At 35.1% G+C, this 23,327-nt stretch overlaps 1 protein-coding gene across 5 annotated transcripts in view; it reads left to right on the top strand.

The window, feature by feature from the left end:
• Positions 1-23,327, top strand: part of RTKN2 (rhotekin 2) — a 110,167-nt gene that overhangs the window by 42,600 nt on the left and 44,240 nt on the right. For all 5 annotated transcript variants that reach the window (XM_044942160.2, XM_044942156.2, XM_044942162.2 and 2 more), the window contains exons 4-7: positions 3,587-3,640; positions 4,849-4,966; positions 7,415-7,612; positions 20,097-20,191. In XM_044942160.2, the coding sequence (XP_044798095.2) occupies positions 3,587-3,640; positions 4,849-4,966; positions 7,415-7,612; positions 20,097-20,191 (465 nt within the window). The remainder of the gene's footprint in view (positions 1-3,586; positions 3,641-4,848; positions 4,967-7,414; positions 7,613-20,096; positions 20,192-23,327) is intronic.

The raw sequence follows: 23,327 nt of genomic DNA, 5'->3' as shown, positions 1-23,327 counted from the left end.
AGGTTCTCTGTAGTATCCTGTCTTCTGCATATAATGACAGTTTTACCTCTTCTCCTTCCAATTTGGATATCTCGTATTTCTTTTCGTTGTTGTTGTCTGATTGCTGTGGCTAGGACTTCCAATGCTATGTTGAATAGAAGTGGTGACGGAATTTCCTGGCAGTCCCGTGGTTAAGTCTCAGTGCTTTCACTGCCATGGACTTGGGTTTAATCCCTGGTTGGGGAACTAAGATCCCACAAGCCATGAGGTGCAGCCAAAAAAAAAAAAAAAGCAAACTAAGTGGTGAAAGTGGGTTGCATTGTCTTGTTCTAGAATTTAGTGGGAAGGCTTTCAACTTTTCATTGTTGAATATTATGTTGGCTATAGATTTGTCATAAATAGGTTTTATTATGTCGAGATATGTTCCCGCTACTGTGGTAAGAGTTGTTTTTTTTTTTAATCATAAATGGATGTTGAATTTTATCAGGTGTTTTTTCTGCATCCATTGAGATAGATGATCATGTGTTTTTGTCCTTTGGTTGATATGGTGTATCACATTGATTGATTTGCATATGTTGAACCATCGTTGTGACCCTGGGATAAATCCAACTTGATTGTGGTGTATGATCTTTTTTATGTGTTGTTTGATTTGGTTTGTTAGTATTTTCTTGATAGATTTTGGATCTGTGTTTATCAAGGATGTGCTCTGTGCTTAGTCATTCAGTTGTGTCTGACTGTTTTTCCATGCGATTCTCTAAGCAAGAATACTGGAGTGGGCGGCCATTCCCTTCTGCAGGGGATCTTCTCAACCCAAGGGTTGAACCTGGGTCTCCATATTGTAGGCAGACTCTTTACCATCAGAGCCATTTTGTTGAGAGTTTTTGGATCTATATTTATCAAAGTTATGGGCCTGTAACTTTCTCTTTTGAAAGTGTCTTTGTCTGATTTGGATATAAGGGTGATGGTGGCTTCATAGAATGACTTTGGAAGTGTTCCCTCCTCTTCAGTCTTTTGGTAGAGTTGGAGAAGGATCAGTGTAAGTTCTTTTTATGTTTGGTAGAATTCCCCAGTGAAACCATCCAGTCCTGGATATTTTTGTGGGGAGTTTTTATTTTGTTTTTTTACAGATTCTGTTTGACTTCTGGGAAAGATTGACAGCAAAAGGAGAAGAGGGTGGCAGAAGATGAGATGGTTACATAGTGTCGCTGACTCAGTGAACACAGATTTGAGCAAACTCCGGGAGATGGTGATAACAGAGGAGCCTGGCAGCCGCAGTCCCTGGAATTGGGAAGAGTAGGACACAATTTAACAACTGACAGCAACAACAACAAATGTCACTTCTAGTGATTGATCTCTTCAAATTATGTTTCTTCATGATTCCATTTTGGTGGACTGTATGTTTTTGGAAGTTGTCTATTTCTTTCAGGTTGTCCAATCTGTTGGCATATAATTGTGCATAGTGTTCTCTTATGGGTTTCTGTATTTCTGCAGTATCTGTTATTTCTCCTCTTTCATTTCTTGTTTTTTTTTTTTTTTAATTTGGGTCCTCTTTCTTAGTGAGCCTGACCAGAGATTTGTTGATTTTGTTTACCCTTTCAAAAAAACAGCTCTTGGTTTTATTGATTTTTTTTCCCTACAGTTTTAAAATATCTATTTAATATATTTCCTCTTTGATATTTATTGTTTTCTTCCTTTGGCTGACATTAGGTTTTGTTTGCTCTTCTTTTTCTAATACTTTCAGTTGGTAGATGAGGCTGTTCATTTGAGATCTTTGTTTTTTTGAGGAAGATCTGTATTGCTGCATCCTATAGACTTTGTATGGTTGTGTTTTCACAGTTAAACTTAATTGATATTTTGAGGATATTATATTCAAAAAATCCAGAATATATATTCTTTCCAAGTGCACATGCAGCATTCTCTAGGATAGACCCACATACTTGGATACAAAGCAAGCCTCAACAAATTTAAGAGGATGGAAATTTTTTCAAGCATCTTTTCTATACACAATGGCATGAAACTGGAAGTAAACCACACAAAGAAACAAGAAAAAGCAATTAGATGGAGACTAGACAACATGATACTAAAAGACTAATGGGTTGATGATGAAATCAAAGAGGAAATTAAAAAAATAGTTTGAGATAAATGACAGTGAAAACACAATCATAAATTGGTAGATATATTTTCAAAATTATTGTTGGATGAGATATATATATAAAGTGTTTGGTTTGACACAAGAAGAACTCAATAGAATAATGTTTTATTTTTCTCACTTTCTGATAAAAATTAGTGCTAAAGCAGCAGTGGGAAGAGCATTTATACATGTCTACCTGGTTAGGAAGCATAAGAATAGAGTAATATAAAGCTTTTCTAGAAAGGAAATTGAAAATAGGAACTAAGAACCTTAGAAAGAATTCTAAACAAAATTGTAGACAAAAGATCATGGAATCTAAAAGTGAAGCACAGCCTAAAGATAGCCAAATAGCTTATGTTCATAAAGAATTATAATTATTTGAAAGTGGCTTAATTAATAGGTATGAAAAAATTGGCACATAAACTTCCAAAGTGTAATAGGGAAATGTTTTAAACAGAAAATTTCCACAAAATTTGGAAATTTGTACTCTGAGTACAAAATTAAAACTAACTTCACTTTACCATTGAGATCTCTACTGTGCTGTGTTATGCTATAATTACTCATCTTAATCTATTTGGTAAAATCTTAATTCTTAAACTTTGAAAATATGCAGATAGCATAAGAATGTCAAAGGAAAGTTGTTACTCCATAAGGTTAACCTAGTATTAAAAGTAAAAGGAAGAATGGAGGAAGCTAGGAAGAACAAATGTTGACTGTTTGAAAGCTCTAGATTAATTTCTGGAATAAATTTATTATTTATTAAACTTAGAATTTGAAGAATATGTGAATGAGAGAAGTATGTTTAGATCACTTTTAGAATATAGGCCCTTTCTTGGCCTGAAAGAAGTAATGCATTCCTCTTTTTAGTTTTATTTCTTAAGGAAAATGCTCCAGTTTGTAGCATGAATATACAAAGATCTGCAAATTCTTTTGTAGACAAGTTAAATCTTCCTAATGGAAAGATCTTGGATTTGTTTGTCAAGAGTTGGGTCTCTTCCAGAAACCGGTAATCTTATATAAGTCACTTAATTTTTTTCATCTTTAAAGTTTACATAGTGGATAAAAGTTTGTTCTAAAGTCATTTCTACCTCTTCTGTTCTATGATTTTGAAATTTATTTAACTACATTTGCTGCTACTGCTTACCCAAAATATAAATTCAACACTAGGTTACCCAAATTTTGCCTATTTCAAAAGCATAAATCACAAAAATTTTATAACAAAAGCTTATTATAGGTGCTACTTAATAAATTAATTTCTTGAGTAATACTTGGTAAGGTTTATATAAGTGTAAGATTTTATATTCCTAGTCTAAGCTATGTTTAAGAGAAAATATTACTATGTTAGTATATTTAATAATAAATAAATACTGGCTTTAATGGTCAGAATCCATTATGGAATACAGAGGTTTACTTTATGCTAAGAAATGAAATTTACCAAAATTATTCCTTGTCATTTCTTTTTCTCCTCCATTATAGATATTCGTATACCACTAATGTGGAAAGACTCTGATCACTTCAGCAATAAAGAACGTATGTATGATTTTGATTGTAATTTGAGATAATTGGGGAAAAAAAGCTGCTTCCACACTGAAATAAATGTCATTTGACAGAATAAGCACAATCTTATTGATAGGAACCTGTGCAAGGATGCCAACAGGTAATAGAGAAGGAAATTGTGAAACGAAAGGAGATGTTTGAGTGGAGTAGTAAAGGCCACATTATTTGACCAGAAATATTGGAGATTTTTTTTGCCTTGTTCTCTTCCTTCAGATTATTTAATGGGATATAAGAGAAAAAGATTTTTAGCTTGATCTAATTTTTCTTCCCCTTCAACGTTTTATCGCTTTATATAGTCTTAACAAATTCATGCATGGCTTGGGTCATGGAAATTAACCTCAAATGATTTGTAGCTGTTAGAGGCAATGCAGAAAAGTTATGACAATCCTTTATCTTTCTTGTCTATTATGATAGCTTTGTTCCTCATACTTTAAGCCTGAATCATATTGAGCATAATTAGTTTTATACAAAAAATACAAAATCAGGTTAGTATATTTGTTATTCATTTAAGACATATAATTTAATTTATAAAGGAATACATGTGGGAATTAAGTGTATCTTTCTGATTACTATAGAGAATTAAGTTTATCTGAAGAGCTCCATTTTCTCAGTAATGAGGATTTAGTCTTTTAATCACCTAATACTTTAAAAATATATATATTAAATTAGAAAGTCCAGCAGCTATGGTTTTTGTGTTCACATCTCTACTTTTTATTGTTTTTGTAGTTTCCCCCCTCTCTATTTGGTGGAAAATGTTTTGTTGTTAATGTGTCTGCTCCTAACCTCTTAAAATAGAAAATTTATTTTTATTAAGTAAATTTGGAAGCCAAAATGACAGGGGTAATAATATATATGTAGTGCTAAATTTTCAATTAATTAAAGCTTAAGGAGTTTCCTAGGAATAAAATTTATGAGTTTGGTGGTTACTTTAGACTGCTGAGAGGCCTATATTTTTAACTTTATTTTTTGATACTCCGTAGTTTAGTTGTATTTTAGTTGGGCAAGCAATTAATATATACTGACAAAACAGTCTCAATAAAAAGTTAAAGGATCACAGTGTACAATGTATGAAAATAATCTATTAACAGATATTTAGGCTATTTTTTTCAAGTAGATTTTAACATAATATAGGCATGATTCATCACATGAGTCACTGTTTTAATGTTGTTTTTCTTCTCTAGGATCACAGCACTATGCCATTTTTTGTTTATTCAAACTGGGAGCTGAAGTTTTTGATACTGAGATGGTGATTGTGGATAAAACAATCACAGATATATGTTTTGAAAATGTGACCATATTGTAAGTATTTTTTTAATCTTATTTGAAGGAAAAGAACCTGAAATTCTACCTTTTTCAGAGGAAGGCAAAGTTATTGACTTATTTTTGAAGCATTAAAATCTTTAACTGTTCAAATTGATTTTGAACGTTGCATTATTTATAAGCCATTTCTGGATTTGAAATTTTTCCAATGTAAAATAAAGTGGAAATCATATAATATTAGTAGTAAAACTATGAATACAGTGGCATATCATTATAACATGATTTTATATAGAATGAGTTTGAGCATAAAACAGATTCTTACATCTCATATAGGAGGTTTACTTACAGAAATACTAAAATAGTGTAACAACTTTATTAGATAGTTCTGAAATATGTACTGTAGGAAAAGCACTTTAGTAAAATTTCAAAATGTTCTTTTTCTTATGGTGCACTTCTTTCATGTACTCCAAAACAATAAAAAATTGGGTGATCCTCAGGGCCATTTTTATTGCCCTGCTCTTTTACAAGCTTATTTTATTGTGGTCATAATATAGAACCAGAAAGAACTCTTTTGGTAGCCATAGAAATCATTTTTAACTAATATAAGTTTTTCCTGGCATTTTTTTTCTATTGGCCTAAATCATTATGCGATTTATATTTCTTACAGGGTTTCAAAGACAGTATCTTCATATTGAAATACTACTAACTACTTATCAATTAAAATGAAATCAATATATATGATTTTTCCAATCTTTAGTTATGGAACTATATACAGTTGAGATTGAAAGTACTAGTTTTGCCACTCATGTAGCATTAAAAAAAGAACTATTACAACCATGTTTTGGGGCTTTGGTTCACTGTTCCCTAAGTAATTGTACAACACAGAAAAAGAAAGTACTTTTTTTGTGTGTAATTAGTAGTGTAGACCATCTTATAAGCTCTGTTGAACCAAAGGACTTTACTTAGGATCCCCCAAATATTACCACATGTTTACATAATGGAGACTAAAAAATTAATTTTTGTTATTTATCTAAATATGTTTATTTCCATTATCAACTATTATAGTGCATTTTTTCATGGCAAAATTGTCCTGTTAATGGACTCTTTTCTTCACAACAATTTGCTTTTGTTTATTTTCACCACAAAGGAAAAAAAATCATAATTTTTTTCACAGAATAGTGCAAGTTCCTTGGGAAGACAACTCATGATTTATAATTTTTTAATAATTCTGTAAATATTTCAAATTGTTCTAAAAATAACTGCTCACAAATGTTCTAAATGTTTTGAAATGTGCTTTTTGTTATGATTGTTTTAATAAGTATTCAGTATTTATGAATCCCTGGTTTTTCTCTAAATATTGACATTTGTTAGTCATTCCCAGGAATACTGTATGTTTAAAAGTTACCAAATAATAAACTGTAAAATTATTTCAAATTCAATTATTCCTTGGATTTATTCAAACTATAGATTGGCTATTCAAATCTTAAAAAGTCTATCCTGTGTATTTAAAATCTCTGAGACTGATGGATCTTCCTTTACAGGCAAAATCTGCTGATGGACCTCTTTTGCAATTTTAAGTATATTTTATTAGTAGTAATATCACCACAGTCTTTTATTGTAAAGATAGTTCATCGTGTCTGAGAAAGAACAAAGCCAGTCTTGACATTGAATATTTTATGCATATTTTTTTAACACATACTGAATATATTTTATGCTAGGTTAAGAATACAAATATTATCAAGACTTCACTCCACCTCAAGGAGTTCATGCCTTGAAGCCTCTCTCTCTCTCTTTTTTAGGATTGGTACTATTTATATTTATGCTGGGTGCTAATGCACAAAGGTTATTTGTTATAGCATTGTGCATTTTTACAGATACATCTAATGTTTTGTGAAGTATATCTCTTTATATTCGTTTGTTTTCTCCTGTATAACCAAGTAGTGAAATGTTAGAGTTATTAGGTACAAAGGTGGAGCAGGAAGGAGGGGCACATTGTTGAGTGGACTGTAAGCACTTTATGAAAAAGATAACGAAAACAAGGTTTCAGCAGAAGAAGCCTTTTGTTTAATTGTCTTTCCTTTTTGTTTTCACATCTTTTCCTTTTGAGGAATGGTCATTTCAGGAAATCACACATATAATGTAAATGCCTTAAAATAATCATATTAAGGGAACGAAAAGGAACAATAGCATTGGCAACAAAATGACCAGGCCATTTTATTCTTTTTCTTTAAGGAATTTGCCTGAATATATTGTTTACATTGAGTTAAAATCGCCCTACTTTAGAAGCTGGTAGCTTTAGAAGTTGCAGTGACCCTCTCAAGTCATTTAGATACTAAATGAGCTCAGGGAGATTCTATCTTATTAATATATATTAACATAAACCTGTTCCAAATGCTGCTTTGAAAAGTTACGAAAACATCAGAGGGTGTTGTAATTTTATTTTCTCCTAAGTTAAATTTCTAACATTATGATTGTCCTTGTTTTTAGTAATGAAGCAGGGCCAGACTTTCAGATAAAGGTGGAAGTATATAGTTGCTGTACAGAAGAATCTTCTATAACTAATACACCAAAAAAATTAGCTAAGAAACTGAAAACATCTATAAGCAAAGCTGCAGGGAAGAAAATCAGTTCAGTGCTTCAAGAAGATCATGAAATCACGTGCTTGTCCTTCAGGTCTGCAATTTAGTAAGTTTTCTAATACAATATTTATAGAGACATAGTATAATTATGTATTTGTGACATTTTAGAGTATTGTATGTGGTGAATATGTTTACATTTTAAATGGGAAAAGACATCCTGAAGCAGTAACAAAACTTGGTTGTCTGACATTTACCCAGCTGAGGTGGTATGTTCCTTTGAAAGTAGAAAGTTGGGTGACAGTGTGTTTTTAGTGATTTGAAATTCCAAAATCTACCAGAAAGATGACATTTTTTTCTTGAAAAGGGACTAGCTATAAATCAAACTGTTTGCTCCGTATCAGTCTACTAATTGAATTTCTGAATTATGTCATGCTTTCAGTCTTACAGATTTTTTAAAAATATCTTACTATAGCAAAATCACATAACCATTATCACACCTAACAAAATAAAAAATTAGTCCTAAATATGATCTTATAACCATTCTTTGTTCAAATTGCCCCAATTCTGAAGTTCTCTTCTGATTTGTGCAAGTCAAGGTCCAAACAAGGTCTGTAACATTGCATTTACGTGAATCTTTTAAGTTTCTTTTACTCTTTAGCAAGTTTCTGTTCCTTTGCCATCATGTATTGAAGAAGCTAGATCTTGTAGATTTCCTAAATTTTCAATTTATCTGATTACATCTTTGTGGTCTTTTTAAAACATCTTTTTCTATCCCTTGTGCTCCTATAGCTTGCAGTTAGATCTAGAGGACTGATTAGTTTCAGATTCTCTTTTAGGGCAATAATATTTCATATTGATTATATGTACTTTCTACTGTATTCCATTTGTAGGTCTTGTTTCACTTTCAGCTGTGTTAAAACTGATCAGTGGGTTCAGGTGTTGTTAGCCTGATACATCCATTGTCAAGGTCCCTATCAATGTTACATCTAATAGTTTTAGCAGCTGTGACTGATCATTATTACATTCAGGATTATAATTTAGTAGCTTTCTAAATTTGTCCTACATTTATTTATTTATTTTTCTATATGCAGTCATTTTTAAAATTTTTATTTATTTTTAATTGAAGGATAACTGCTTTACAATATCGTGGATTTATTTTTAAATCTGGAATTCTCCCAATAACTTTCCTTCATGAACTCTGTATAAATGCAAAAAATTGATGAAGGAAAAGGAGGAAAAATACACTTGATTCTTTTATTTACCCAATTTTACTGTCTGAGCCACGAGGGACGCCTTATTTACCCAGTTTTAGAATAATAATTTGATATCCTTGCATGGAGGTGATTAGTGTTTTGTTTTATTTGAACTCCTGAAGTTTTATGTATTTGTGTTTCAATCTAATGCAGTTGTTATTCTCTTCGAAGGCAAATTGCCCCATCTTTGATCAATGGGAACCGTTTAAGCTGACTCAGCATCTTTTTGCCACAGCCTAATCAGAGGAGCCTGGCAGTCTGCAGTCCATAGGGTCGCAGAGTTGGACATGACTGAAGTGACTTAGCAGGCACACACAATGCTAATTAGCTTCTTTGCTTTGTGACCAGGGAACATGTTCCGTGTTCATGTTTTATTTTTCAGCTCACACTTAGAATCACCACCTCTCCAAGGAGCCCTGGTTTCTTTCAGATACTTTCTTTAAACATTGTGTTTGTTGCTTTACAAGTGGTTTTATCTTTCTTCCTTAGGAAAACTGTTGTACAGGCAGCATTCCTAGAATTTCTTTGCATGTTGGCTCTTCAGCATGTCAATAATTTTACTATAATTATAAAGCAAAATATTTTAGGTGTACATCCTGGAAATCTCAGTCATCAGAATATAGCTAATTAGCTTTTCATATCAGTTATATTACATGTGAAAAATGCCTTGGGACTTTAGCAATGTGGCTTTCAGTTTATTTTGATTGAGACCACGAGTAAAAAATGCATTTTATATCATTACTGAATACACAGTACCATCAGCAGTCAGATTTCATGAAACAATACTTAGCTCTTGCTATTTATAGTATAGCCATTAGACTTCTTTTATTCTAGGTATCTTCAGTTTTTTTTAAATGCTGTTTATGAATCAGTAAATTGATTTCATGATTCTTGAATGGGTGCCATCTATTGAAGAACAGTCATAGAAGATATGTCTTTATAATATAAATGTCATTAAAAAGGAGGAAGGGAGACCCTTTAATTTTCCCTCTTTAGAATTTTAAGGCCAACTTAAAACTTTTCTAGATTAAGATTATATCAAATATTTGCTAGAAAATGTTTTAATTCAACTGTAAGGTAATGAAACTATACTTTTTGATGAATAAATGAGCAATTATATTTCTAGTTGGAAACATAGATTTTAGAATTGAAAGAGACCTTAGAGATAATCACCAAATTCAGTAGTTTTAAAATGTTTTTAAGCAGCAAAATTCTTTATGTAGAAAATGGCAGCACTAGTAGTGTCCTGAACAAGCATTTCCTGGGCCTCAGTTTCTAACACGAAGGGTAAGGATGCTTAGACATAATCATTTATTTTAAGAAGGCTCCCTAGATCACTTCTTGGCCTTTTGGCTAAGATCAAGTATAGAAGCCTCCTTAGAGACATTTTAGGGTTTCCTGTACCTTTCAAGCATGTAAAAACAATACTTGGGCTTTTCACACAGTTCAAAATGTCATGGTTTCAGTACTTGATTTTTTATCCTGTCATTTATTATTTGTGTGACCCAGGACATGTTAATGTACTCTCTGGGTTTTTCTTTTTCCCTCTGTAAAAAGGGAATAATAATAATGGAATAATATTTAACTCCATAGGATCATTATGAGATTCAGAAAGATAATTCATGAACTTGGTATGTTGTGAGCATTTAATGAATGTAGCTCTTACCATTATTGTTACTATTTTTACTGTTCTGCTATCAATGCTTTTTCTGAAAAATTTTATTTAAAAATTCATGCTGAAGCACTGCATGAAGAAACCTTCCTAGGATTATAAAATGTAGGCAGGGTCTTCCCTGGTGGCTTAGTGGTAAAGAATCCACCTGCCAATGCAGAAGATATGGGTTTGATCCCTAGTTTGGGAGGATCCCACATGCTGCAAAACAACTAAGACCACGCACGAACCCATTTGCTACAAGTACTGATGCTCGTGTGCCCCAGAGCCTGTGCTCCCCAACAAGAGAAGCCACCGCAGGCAATGAGAAGCCCACCAACCACAATGAAGAGTGGTCCCCACTCACCACAACTAGAGAAAAGCCCACACACCAACAAAGACCTAGCACAGCCAATAAATAAATACAACTATATTTAAAAATGTAGGCAGATATTTTAAAATTTAAATCCAATGATTATAATTTCACAGAAGATAATCTAAGTGATTAAATATAAATTTAATATTTTATATATAATAATAATTATATATAAATCTAAGTGATTTGCCAGCAAAGGTCTATCTAGTCAAGGCTATGGTTTTTCCAGTGGTCATGTATGGATGTGAGAGTTGGACTATAAAGAAGGCTGAGCGCTGAAAAATTTATACTTTTGAACTGTGGTGTTGGAGAAGACTCTTGAGAGTCCCTTGGACTGCAAGGAGATCCAACCAGTCCATCCTAAAGGAGATCAGTCCTGGGTGTTCATTGAAGGGTGTGATGTTGAAGCTGAAACTCCAATACTTTGGCCACCTGATGAGAAGAGCGGACTCATTTGAAAAGATCTGATGCTGGGAAAAATTGAGGGCAGGAGGAGAAGGGGATGACAGAGGATGAGATGGTTGGATGGCATCACCAACTCGATGGACATGGGTTTGGGTGGACTCTGGGAGTTGGTGATGGACAGGGAGGCCTGGTGTGCTGCAGTTCATGGGGTTGCAAAGAGTTGGACATGACTGAGCGACTGAAATGAATTGAATCTAAGTGATATTATAACTTATATTTAACCTATACTCTTCTTCAATGGCTAGAAGTGTTTTTGAGAATAACATTGTTGATTCTTTGTAACAGGGACTGACATATTTGTCTTGAAGTGTTCATTATTCTATTCAGGTTCGTCATTCTATTTTGTTGTTGTTTAGTCGCTAAGTCGTGTCCAACTCTTTTGTGACCCTGTGGACTGTAGGCCACCAGGCTTCTCTGTCCATGGGATTTTGCAGGCAAGAACAGTGGAGTGGGTTACCATTTCCTTCTCCAGGGAATCTTCCTGACCCAAGGATAATTCTATTTGGTTTATACCTAAATCAAAATATCAGTTTTCCTTATCAACATTTCCCATGAAACTTGTATGGAATTTGCTTATTTATATCATTGAAGCTGATCAAAAGATAGGGTAAAACCTTTTATAGCATTTTACCAATTTATATTCTTTTAATACCAGCATTTCTTTTGAGCTTTTGGTGTGAATGCTGAGTGTGCCAAGTTAAACTCATAGTCCAGGACCAGTCTTACCTGATCCTTCCTTAACTGACCACTTCAGCACCCTGGTAGGAGTTTCAGAATAGCAGTAGTGATCAAAATTCCTAAAAGGATCAGTTTTTATTTCTTTAATAGTGATTTAGTTGAATGAGAAGATTCCTAACATAGCTTTTAATTTTTAACCAAAATGGGCAAAATATATCTTCTCTAGTAATATGTCATGTGACCAAATATAGCTGTTCTTCCTTACAAAGAGTACATTTTTTTTTCAGACTTCCATTTAAAGTAGTCATTTATTTTTTCATAATGTTTTTGGAACCCTTGCTGCATCAAATGTTACAACAATTGGCCTATTTGTTAAAAAAATGTAGCTGATTAAACTTTTGGGAACTCAATATTAGGGTTGGCTTAAAAGAATGAGTGTAATGTTTTAGTAAGAAAATGTTATCCTGACAAGAATGCTTTAAAAGTGAGATCATTGTTGATTTTGGAAGCATTGGCATTGTAATTAGTCATGGTTTAAAAATGAAGTAACTTGAAATATCATCATAAAGTATTGTTTGATCTGAAAGAAGACAGTGAACATTTTTGGTAATTCTTAGCATGCTCCCTGGTGTGATTCATTTATTCGTTTTATTTGTGGAATTTAGCTTACTGAAATTCCTGTAACTAGATTTTTCCCAGTGTTTCTAATAGCTGAATTAACTATTTTATGTACCTTGAGAACCAATTAGTACATTATTCTTCATTGTATAAATATATATCATTTTAAACAATTATCTTGTGGAAACTAGTATAATTGAGAGTGATTATTTACTTGACAGAAAAGTATTAACTGAAAATTAACTAAATATTAACTAAAAAAATAGGCCATTATACTACATTTTAAATTAATTAAGCAAATATCTTTGTGCAGAATAACTGGATTATTTATGTTTTGAGGAACAGTGATGTTGATGGTTTGGTAGTGTGAAAGATGATGTAGTGTTCAAGATTAACTAAGGAATTACTCAGCTATGGGGTATAATTTTATTTATTTATTCATTTAATTATTTTAGAAATGATTATTCAGCATTTGTATCATGTGGTACTTTGGATTTAAAGCTTAGTAAGCCGTGTTTCCTGCACTCAAAATTCTTGCAATAGTAAAAGATAGTATGTATCTGTTTTAATAGACAATTACCTTAATTAAACTATTAATGAAGTATAAAGGGTAGTGGTAGTAAGTATAGTATAATGGGATTCTGTTAGTTACTTGCTAACCACAGGCGAGTCAGTTAAACTGCACATAGGTAGATGTAGTATTATAATGCTTTGCATGTTTTGATTTTTAGGGGAGGGTTTTCATCCTGCTACTTCACAAATCCTACAACATTGTTTATTTCATTGTGTATGCACTTAGTCGCTCAGTCGTGTCCGACTCGGACTGTAGCCTGCCAAACTCCTGTCCATGGGATTTTTCAGGCAAGAATACTGGAGCAGTTTGCCATTTCCTCCTCCAGGGAATCTTCCTGACTCAGGGATCAAACCTGCATCTCCTGTGTCTCCTGCATTGCAGGTGGATTCTTTACCTGCTGAGCCATTGGGGAAACCCAGTTACTTCATTATAAAAGTAATATAAACTTTAGAAATAGAACCTAGAAAGAGAAAAAGTGTATTCAGTTTATTATAGATCAATTGGGCTTCCCTAACTGCTCAGTTGGTAAAGAATCTGTCTGCAATGCAGGAGACCCCAGTTCGATTCCTGGGTCAGGAAGATCTGCTGGAGAAGAGATAGGCTACCCACTCCAGTGTTCTTGGGTTTCCCTTGTGGCTCAGCTGGTAAAGAATCTGCCTGCAATGCAGGAGATCTGGGTGTGATCCCTTGGTTGGGAAGATCCCCTGGAGAAGGGAAAGGCTACCCACCCCAGTATTCTGACCTGGAGAATTCCATAGACTGTATAGTCCATGGGGTCACAAAGAGTTGGACATGCCTGAGTGACTTTCACTTTTACTTTATAGATCAAATCAGTTCAGTTCACTCGCTCAGTCGTGTCCGACTCTGCAACATCATGGACCGCAGCACGCCAGGCCTCCCTGTCCATCACCAGCTCCCAGAACTTGCTCAAGCTCATGTCCATCGAGTTGGTGATGCTCTCCAACCATCTCATCCTCTGTTGTTCCATTTTCCTCCTGCCTTCATTCTTTCCCAATATTAGGGTCTTTTCCAATGAGTCAGTTTTTCACATCAGGTGGCCAAAGTATTGGAGTTTCAGCTTCAGCATCAATCCTTCCAATGAACATTCAGGACTGATTTCCTTTAGTATTGACTGGTTGGATCTCCTTGCAGTCCAAGGGACTCTCAAGAGTCTTCTCCAGCACCACTGTTCAAAAGCATTAATTCTTCGGCACTCACCTTTCTTTATAGTCCAACTCTCACATCCATACATGACTTCTGGAAAAACCATAGCTTTGACTAGATGGACCTTTTTTTTGGCAAAGTAATTTCTCTGCTTTTTAATATGCTGTCTAGGTTGGTCATAGCTTTTCTTCCAAGGAGCAAGTGTCTTTTAATTTCATGGCTGCAGTCACCATCTGTAGTGATTTTGTAGCCCCCCAAAATAAAGTCTCTCATTGTTTTCCCATCTATTTGCCATGAAGTGATGGGACCAGATGCCATGATCTTAGTTTTCTGAATATTGTGTTTTAAGGCAACTTTTTCACTCTCCTCTTTCACTTTCATCAAGAGGCTCTTTAGTTCTTCTTCACTTTGCTATGAGGGTGGTATCATCTGCTTATCTGAGATTATTGATATTTCTCCCAGCAATCTTGATTCCAGCTTGTGCATAGTTTTTATAATTTTGAACTGATATTTTTCCTCCAGGTTTTAAAGTAACTAGCTTTGTGAGGTATATATATATTCATAATTATGCTATACATTCATATATATGTGTATGTATATATGTACACACACACATTTTTTCCTTGAGTTATTACAGAGTCTTTATATGATCATTTTAAAGACCACATTATCTATCAATTGGTTCTATCATACTTTATTCTTAGGGGAGGTTATCAATAACTTTTTTTGTATTGTTATTTTAAGATGTGTAATTCATTGGAAACAGAGGCAAATGTATTACATGTTTATCTCAAATAGTTGAGGAAAAGATGTCGTAGCCACAATTATTTTATAAGGCCTGAGAAAAAAAATCAACAGATATTTGGGTCATCACACAATTTTAGCCTATTCTGCCACACAGGTTGCCACCTCTGCAATGCACTTGGTACAAATGCACAGCCTGTAACATAGCTACTTCCTGTGTACACTAAAAGCAGTATTTCATATTCCATTGTGTATGGAAATGATGCTGTTCTTGAAGTGAAGAATACTTTAATACTTTTAGTGGTCAGTAAGAATAAATTACATCACTCCTAAAAGTAAAACACTGAATTATCTTCATTCTTTCTCTCCCAGTCTCTGCCTCTTACCATTTCAGATAATATTTCTTGATGAATTTAAAATACATGCAGACTCTTCATCTAATACCTTGACCTCTAAGTTTCATGACTTCCTTGCCTCTGGTGATCTTGTGCCAGTTTTAGCCATCCATCCCACAGTTGTACCCTAGATCTTGTCATGACTAATAATTGCACATGGTATGTGTAGTAATATCCAACAATATCTACCACCTCTCACATTTCCAGCTTTCTCTGTTCAATATTCTGACTCCAATTAGCTTAAATTCCTTGATTTACCATTTTATTATTTTCTATTATTTCTCTCCTTTTGTTATACTTACCTTGGAGAAACTTTAGTTCAGTTCAGTCACTCAGTCACGTCCTACGCTTTGTGATCCCATGGACCGCTTCACGCTAGGCTTCCCTATCCATCACCAACTCCCGGAGCTTACTCAAAGTCAAGTCCATCGAGTTGGTAATGCCATCCAACCATCTCGTCCTGTGTCATCCCCTTCTCCTCCTGCCTTCAATCTTTCCCGGTATCAGGGTCTTTTCCAATGAGTCAGTTCTTTGCATCAGATGGCTGAAGTATTGGCATTTTAGCTTCAGCATCAGTCCTTCCAATGAATATTCAGGACTGATTTCCTTTAGGATTGACTGGTTTGGTTAAATCCTGCCTTTAGCTCCTCTGCACCTGCACTCATGAGGAATAGATGAGGAAATAACAATAATAATACTGTCTGGTCTCACTTTAGAGGGATCACTGATCTTAAGTGAGTTCCAATATTAACAATCGTCCGAAGTGTCCACAGCCTTTCACTTTACCTCTTGTCAGGATTAGTATTTCACATTACATTACTCTCTCTTATAGAACCTCTTTTTCCACTCCTTATTGATGCTTTTGAACTGTGGTGTTGGAGAAGACTCTTGAGAGTCCCTTGGACTGCAAGGAGATCCAACCAGTCCATTCTGAAGGAGATCTGCCCTGGGATTTCTTTGGAAGGAATGATGCTAAAGCTGAAACTCCAGTACTTTGGCAACCTCATGTGAAGAGTTGACTCATTGGAAAAGACTCTGATGCTGGGAGGGATTGGGGGCAGGAGGAGAAGGAGACGACAGAGGATGAGATGGCTGGATGGCATCACTGACTCGATGGACGTGAGTCTGAGTGAACTCCGGGAGTTGGTGATGGACAGGGAGGTCTGGCGTGCTGCAATTCATGGGGTTGCAAAGAGTCGGACACGACTGAGTGTCTGAGCTGATCTGATCTGATTCAAAGCTGATTTTGTTGTTATTGTTCAGTTGCTGAGTCATGTTGAACTCTTTGTGACCCCATGGACATACACTCTAGGTTCCCCTGTGCTCCACTATCTCCTGGAGTTTGCTCAGATTCGTATCCATTAAGTTGGTGATGCTATCTAACCATCACATTCTTTCTGACCCCTTCTTCTTTTGTCTTCAATCTTTCCTAGCAACAGGGTCTTTTCTAGTGAACTAGCTCTTTGCATTAGGTAGTCAAAGTATTGGAGCTTCAGCAACAGTCCTTCAAATGAATGTGAAGGGCTGATTTTCTTTAGGATTGACTGGCTTGATCTCCTTGCAGTCCATGGTACTCTGAAGAATCTTTTCCAGCACACAGTTTGAAAACATTAATTCTTTGGCACTCAGCCTTCTTTATGGTTCAGCTCTCACATCTATATGTGACTACTGGAAAAACCATAACTTTAAAAGACACTTGCTCCTTGGAAGGAAAGCAGTGACAAACCTAGACAGCGTATTAAAAAGCAGAGACATCACTTTGCTGACAGAGGTCTCTATAGTCAAAGCTGATGACTTCATTTGATACAGCATTGATGATGCTGAAGTAATCAGAAAAGAACTTGTGTATCCTCTGTCAACCGAATCTTTCAGCCTACCTGCATTTTTATCTTCATTTGCTGCTTTCCTTCCTTTTGAACTGCCCTTACTCCGAGACCGCCCACCTATGCATTTGATCATCTTCTCAAATTCTCAAAAGTTGGCTCCTTGCACATGTTCCCCCTTCTCTATCATCAGTTTTTCTTCTACTGCATCATTTCCAAAAACATAAACATGCTGAAGTTCCTCGCATTTCTCTTGCCCCATTGAACAGCTGTCCTTTACAGAAAAGTTTTTACATACTCTATCTCCACTTCCTGTCATTCATTGTCTTGAACCAGTTCAGTCAGGTTTCACCATGTTAACTTCTATCCCATCCTGTAGAAACTGCTCTTATCAAGGTCAGCAGTGATCTTCATGTTGTCAAATACCATGGTCATTTATCAGTGTTCCTCTTCCTGGAATTTTCAGTATTCAGCACAGTTGATCACCCTCCTTGAAACACTTTTTGAACTCGGCTTCCTTGGATACCACTTTTGTGAGTTTTCTTCTGCCTCAGTGACTGTTCCTTGCCTGTCTCCTTTGTTTATTGTGCTTAAACTTAATCTGAAATGATGGAGTACTTGTGTCCAAATACTCAGTTGTCACATTTTATGTAACTTTCATTAAATATCATTTATATATTGGTAACTCCCAAATTTCATTCTTTAATACTTTTTCCTCTCATAACTCCAGATTCATTATCCACCTGCCTACTCAACAACCCAGTCTCAAACCTAATCTGTTCAAAACTAAATTTTTACTCCCCATATCCCTTCTTTTCTCAGTCAGCCTCTTTGCAGTTAATAAGAATTTGCTTTTTTAGTTGCTCAGGCCAAACTCTTTGGAGTTGTCCTTGATTCTTTCCTTTCTTTTGCATCCCGTGTCCACATTGGGTCAACTCTAGAATATATCAAAAATCTTACCACTTCTCCCCATCCCATCAACTACCACCCTATTCCAGGCCTTGCATCAGCTCTTGACTGGTGAGGTGCAGTAGCTTTCTGGTTGGCATCTCCATTTCTCTCTTGGCCTCTGTGGTCTTTTGTCTACATAGCCCCAGAGGGATCATTAAAAAATACAAGTCAGATCATAGCACATGCCTCTACTCAAAACCTACCACTTGCTTCCTATCTCACTGAGAATAAAACCCAGGGGCCTCATCATGCCCTACAAGGCATGCCCTCCTGCAGTGTAGGGTGTCTGCCTGTACTCGGCTTGTAGACATTGTGTCTCCCTCTCTGTCACTCATCATGCCCTACAAGGCATGCCCTCCTGCAGTGCAGGGTGTCTGCCTGTACTCGGCTTGTAGCCATTGTGTCCCCCTCTCTGTCACTGTAATCCTGCCACACTGACGGCCTTGTTGTGTGTCAGATGCACCTAGCGTCACTCTCTTGCATCACTTATCCACTTCTTGTCAATAATCTCTTCCTGAAAATAACACATTTTGCACTAAAACACTAATAGGGAGTCTGTTTACCATTGTTTAGCATGGGAAAAATTGTAGTTGCATAAAATCCATGTATCAATGACCAATTATTATGTTGAGATAGTGCTTAAATATTGTGCCCCATCACCAAGCAACTCATATGATTGTTAATAGGCAATTTTGTGTGTAGTAATATTTGCTCTTCTATTATAATTGTTGTTCTCAATTGTTTTATTCTTCACCATTGTTTAAAAAAATACTTACTCAACTTTTGAGGGGCACTTATTATGTAACAGTAGGGAAAAATAAGATCTAATAATGAAACTCACTATAGAAATTTGTCAGGACAAGTGAAAATAGCAGAGAATGCCCACACTGCAAATGAGGTTCTCATAGTGTGTCTTTGGTCTAGCAACCTTCCCAATAGTCTGAATAGAAGTCTGAATTATACCAGTTGTATTCAGAATGTAACTTAAAAATGTACTTACGAGTTGTTTTGTTAAATTTTTTTTTTTTTTTGGTCAAGTTTTGGAGACAAGCATCCATTTTCTTATGTAAACACTGACAGAAAAACGTTGCTAGTAAGATGTGTCTCTTGTCTATGACGGGTGTATATTGAAACCCACCATGTGCATGCTCAGTTGCTGAGTTGTGTCCAACTCTTTGAGATCCCTTAGACTGTGGCCTGCCAGGCTTCTCTGTCCAGATAAACCAAACCAATAAAATCAAGTGCTGTGAACCTTAGACTTACACAGTAATGTATGGCAATTGTTTTTCAATAAAACTGAAAAATCCAAAACCAAGATGCCTTCACCCGGGAACAACATTCTGTGGAGTGTGCCATTATTTATTAATGAAGTGCATGCATGCATTGCATTATTGCTACATGTATACATATTTTTTGTAAGGTTTATTTTATTACATATATAGTAAGAGACAAAGAAGATTTATGAAACATATCACCTGGCCTAATTAGTAAAAATTCTCATCAGACTTTACATGGTAATTCTATTTTATTTTTCGAAGAATGATCATACTGTTTTCCATAGTGGTTAACATTTTACATTTCCATCAACAATGGAGAATGATTCCAATTTGTCCACATCCTTGCCAATAACTTGTTACTTTCTGTTTTGTTTTGTTTTAATAATGGTCGTTCTAATGGATGTGAAGTGGTTTCGATTTTGTTTTCCTAATGATTAATGTTCTTGAGTATCTCTTCATATTTTTATTGGCCATTTGTATATTTTCTTTGAAGAAATGTCTATTCAAGACCTTTGCCCATTTTTAAATCGGGTTGTTTATTTTGTTGTTGAACATCTAAATATTTTATGTAGTAGAAAATATACTAAAATCCTTAACACCTGTCTTTTTTCTCACTATTAGTGATGCAAAGTACAATTTGCTAGCTCATACTACCCTGAGCTTGGAAAGCGCTGAGGATAGCTTCAAGACTCATAATCTCTCTGTTAATGGGAATGGTAAGTACGGTATTTATTTTACTTATTATACATGTTATGTCAATATATGTGTGTGACAGTAATAATTGCTGATTTTAATGTGTTCCTCTGAAGTGACTATTGCCTTATATGACATAGGCATGAGTGATTCTGTGAATTCTTTCAAATATGTTTGTCCCTTTTCCCCAAAAGTGAAAAGTTTATTTTTCTCTCTGTCTCCTGTTTGCTAGGGATTTGTTTGTGAGGCTTGCTTGTTAAGAAGAGAAAGGTTTTACATTTTCTGAATCCTTTTCTTTGACTTGAAATGGGTGACTTCACCACTCTTCTGTTAATAGTTGTCAAAGACCTATCTTATTTTTGAATTTGTAATTGAGGAAACCAACCTGTCTATTGGTAGAAAGCAGAGGATATAAGGGAAAAGTGGGGCTAAATTGATTTTAAACATTTTTCTCTAGATGATAACTGGTAGTTATAATTTGTTAAAAAGAAATAGATAGCAGGGTGAAGAAGGGAGGTAAGTGATTAGGAAGATTTGTAAAACTTAGCATAAGCACTTTCCACACTCCCAGATTACTTGTAGCTATGATGAAACATATACAGTAGTGTTGGTAAAGTAGACTAGAAATATGATTTGGATTATTTATTTTTTCATTTTTCAAGGTAGAATATATAAAATCATGTACTACCTTACTTATACTTTTTGTTGTAAGGAGAGATGACTCTATACATTTTTTAAATTTCACACTAAAATATTACATTAAAAATAGAGAAAAGTTCATAAAATGTAAATGTGTAGTTTAACAAATAATTATGATATAAATGGGGCTTCCCCGGTGGCTCAGAGGTTAAAAATCCTTGTGTGTTATATAATACCTTATTACATCTGGGATCATTTTCCTGCTGCTTGAAGTATAATCCTTAGTATTTATTTTAGTATATTATGTTAGTATCATACCTCTTGATTCTTTGTGTCTGTCTGAAGATGACTTTGTTTAGCTTCACTCTTAGAAGGCATTTTTTACATGGTGTAGAAGTTTAGCACTTTAATATTTTTCTTTTTGAGTATTAAAGCTATAATTCCACTACCTTCTGGTGTCTTATGAAAAGTGTGAGTGAAAGTGGCTCAGGCGTGTCCAACTCTTTGTGACCCCATGGACTATATAGTCCATGGAATTCTCCAGGCCAGAATACTGGAGTGGGTAGCCTTTCCCTTCTCCAGGGGATCTTCCCAACCCAGGAATTGAACCGGGGTCTCCTGCATTGCAGGTGGATTCTTTACCAACTGAGCTATCAGGGTCTTGAAGTGGCTATTAAAAATCATTGTCAGCGTGTTGCTTCTGTGATGGTAACTTTTCGTTTTTTTCTTTGTCTTTGGTTTTCTGAAGCTTCACCATGCTATAGGTGAAGAATTTAGTTTTATTTATGATGTTTTTGGAAATCTTGAACTTCTTTACGCTGATTGATGCCTTTCATTATTCTGGACAAAATCTTGTCTATTCAGACAGCCTCTGGTCCATTCTTTTGCCTTTCTTCCTCTAGCATTCTTATTAAACCTATGTTAATCTTTCTGACTGTGTTTTCTATTTTTATTATCATTTATGATCTATTCCTCATTTTTTTTCCCTTTGCTACTTTTCCTAGAATTTTCAATGCACTCTTTTATTTCCTTTATTCTCTTTGCAGCTCTGTCTGATCTGCTGTTGAATCTGTATACCAAGTTCTTCATTTCACTTATTGTACTTCTTATTTCTAGAAGTTCTGTTTGATTTTTTTCTTAAATCTGCTTGCCACTTTGTATTCCCTGCATGCACTGTTAATATTATCTTTCAGGTTTTTATTAAAAGAGTGAATATAGCTATTTTATAGTCTATGGCTAATAATTCAGATATATAAAGTCTTTCTTAGGTTCTATTTTTTTTTTTTTTGTAAATGGTTACCACTCAGTTTCTTCATGTATAGTTATTTTCATGTACTATGCTATGCTATTATGCTAAGTCACTTCAGTCGTGTCCAACTCTGTGTGACCCCATGGACGGCAGCCCACCAGGCTCCCCCGTCCCTGGGATTCTCCAGGCAAGAACACTGGAGTGGGTTGCCATTTCCTTCTCCAATGCAGGAAAGTGAAAAGTGAAAGTGAAGTTGCTCAGTCGTGTCTGACTCTTCACGACCCCATGGACTGCAGCCTACCAGGCTCCTCCGTCCATGGGATTTTCCAGGCAAGAGTACTGGAGTGGACTAGTCATTATAATTGACTGTTTACATAGCAGAATAAATTAATGCTTAGTGTCTGCTTCTGGCAGGAACTTGGAGAGACTAGGTTCACTTTATCCAAAGACCATGTCTGAATTTCTCTGGATCCCTTCATCCACACTTCCGGGCAGTGGGAATCCTGGGCAGTTAGACTGGTTTATTTATGGAAGGAAATGGCAACCCATTCCAGTTTTGTTGCCTGGAAAATCCCATGGACAGAGAAGCCTGGTAGGCTACAGTCCACAGGGTCGCAAAGAGTTGGACACAACTGAGTGACTTCACTTTCACTATCCAGTTGGTGATTCCTTTGGGCTCTCAGCTTAATATGAGGAATCCTCCCATTAATCTGCCTTTGTTGTTAAAGTCCTAGACTGATTTCTGGTCTACTTCCCTCATCTTGCAGGATCTTTAAATCATAAATTGAATTTTCCTGGATTAGCAAATGCTCTCAAGACAAACAGCTCATTTAACTTACTGGTTCTCATTTATCAGATTTGTACTGGTAGTTTCTTTTAGTTTTGTTACCTCTTTGTTGCTCTAAAGTTTTTTAAATAGGTTTGGTTCAGCATTTTATAGTAGTTTTCAGTGGGAGGATTGGTCTGAACAATTCAATTGAGCTTTCTTTTGCCCACAACTTCAAGTTTGTAATAGTATTAGCATTATCAGTTGGCAAATTGGAAAACTTGGCAAATTAAGTTTTAATTCATTTTGTGTCAGTTCTCTAGAATTATTGATGTTATCACCATATATTGAGTGCCTGTTATGTTCCAGACATATTCAGCCTTGAGAAAGAAAATTCTGTAATATGTGACCTGATGAATGATCTTTGACATTATGCTAACTGAAATAACCAGTCACAGAAGGACAAATACTAACTGATTCCACTTATATGAAGTGTCTTAAGCAA

The sequence above is a fragment of the Bubalus bubalis genome, chromosome 4, assembly GCF_019923935.1.
Source record: "Bubalus bubalis isolate 160015118507 breed Murrah chromosome 4, NDDB_SH_1, whole genome shotgun sequence".
In the NCBI taxonomy this organism is placed as follows: Eukaryota; Metazoa; Chordata; class Mammalia; order Artiodactyla; family Bovidae; genus Bubalus; species Bubalus bubalis.
The sequence above is the reverse complement of the archived record's forward strand: the minus strand, read 5'-3'. Positions and strand labels throughout refer to the sequence as shown.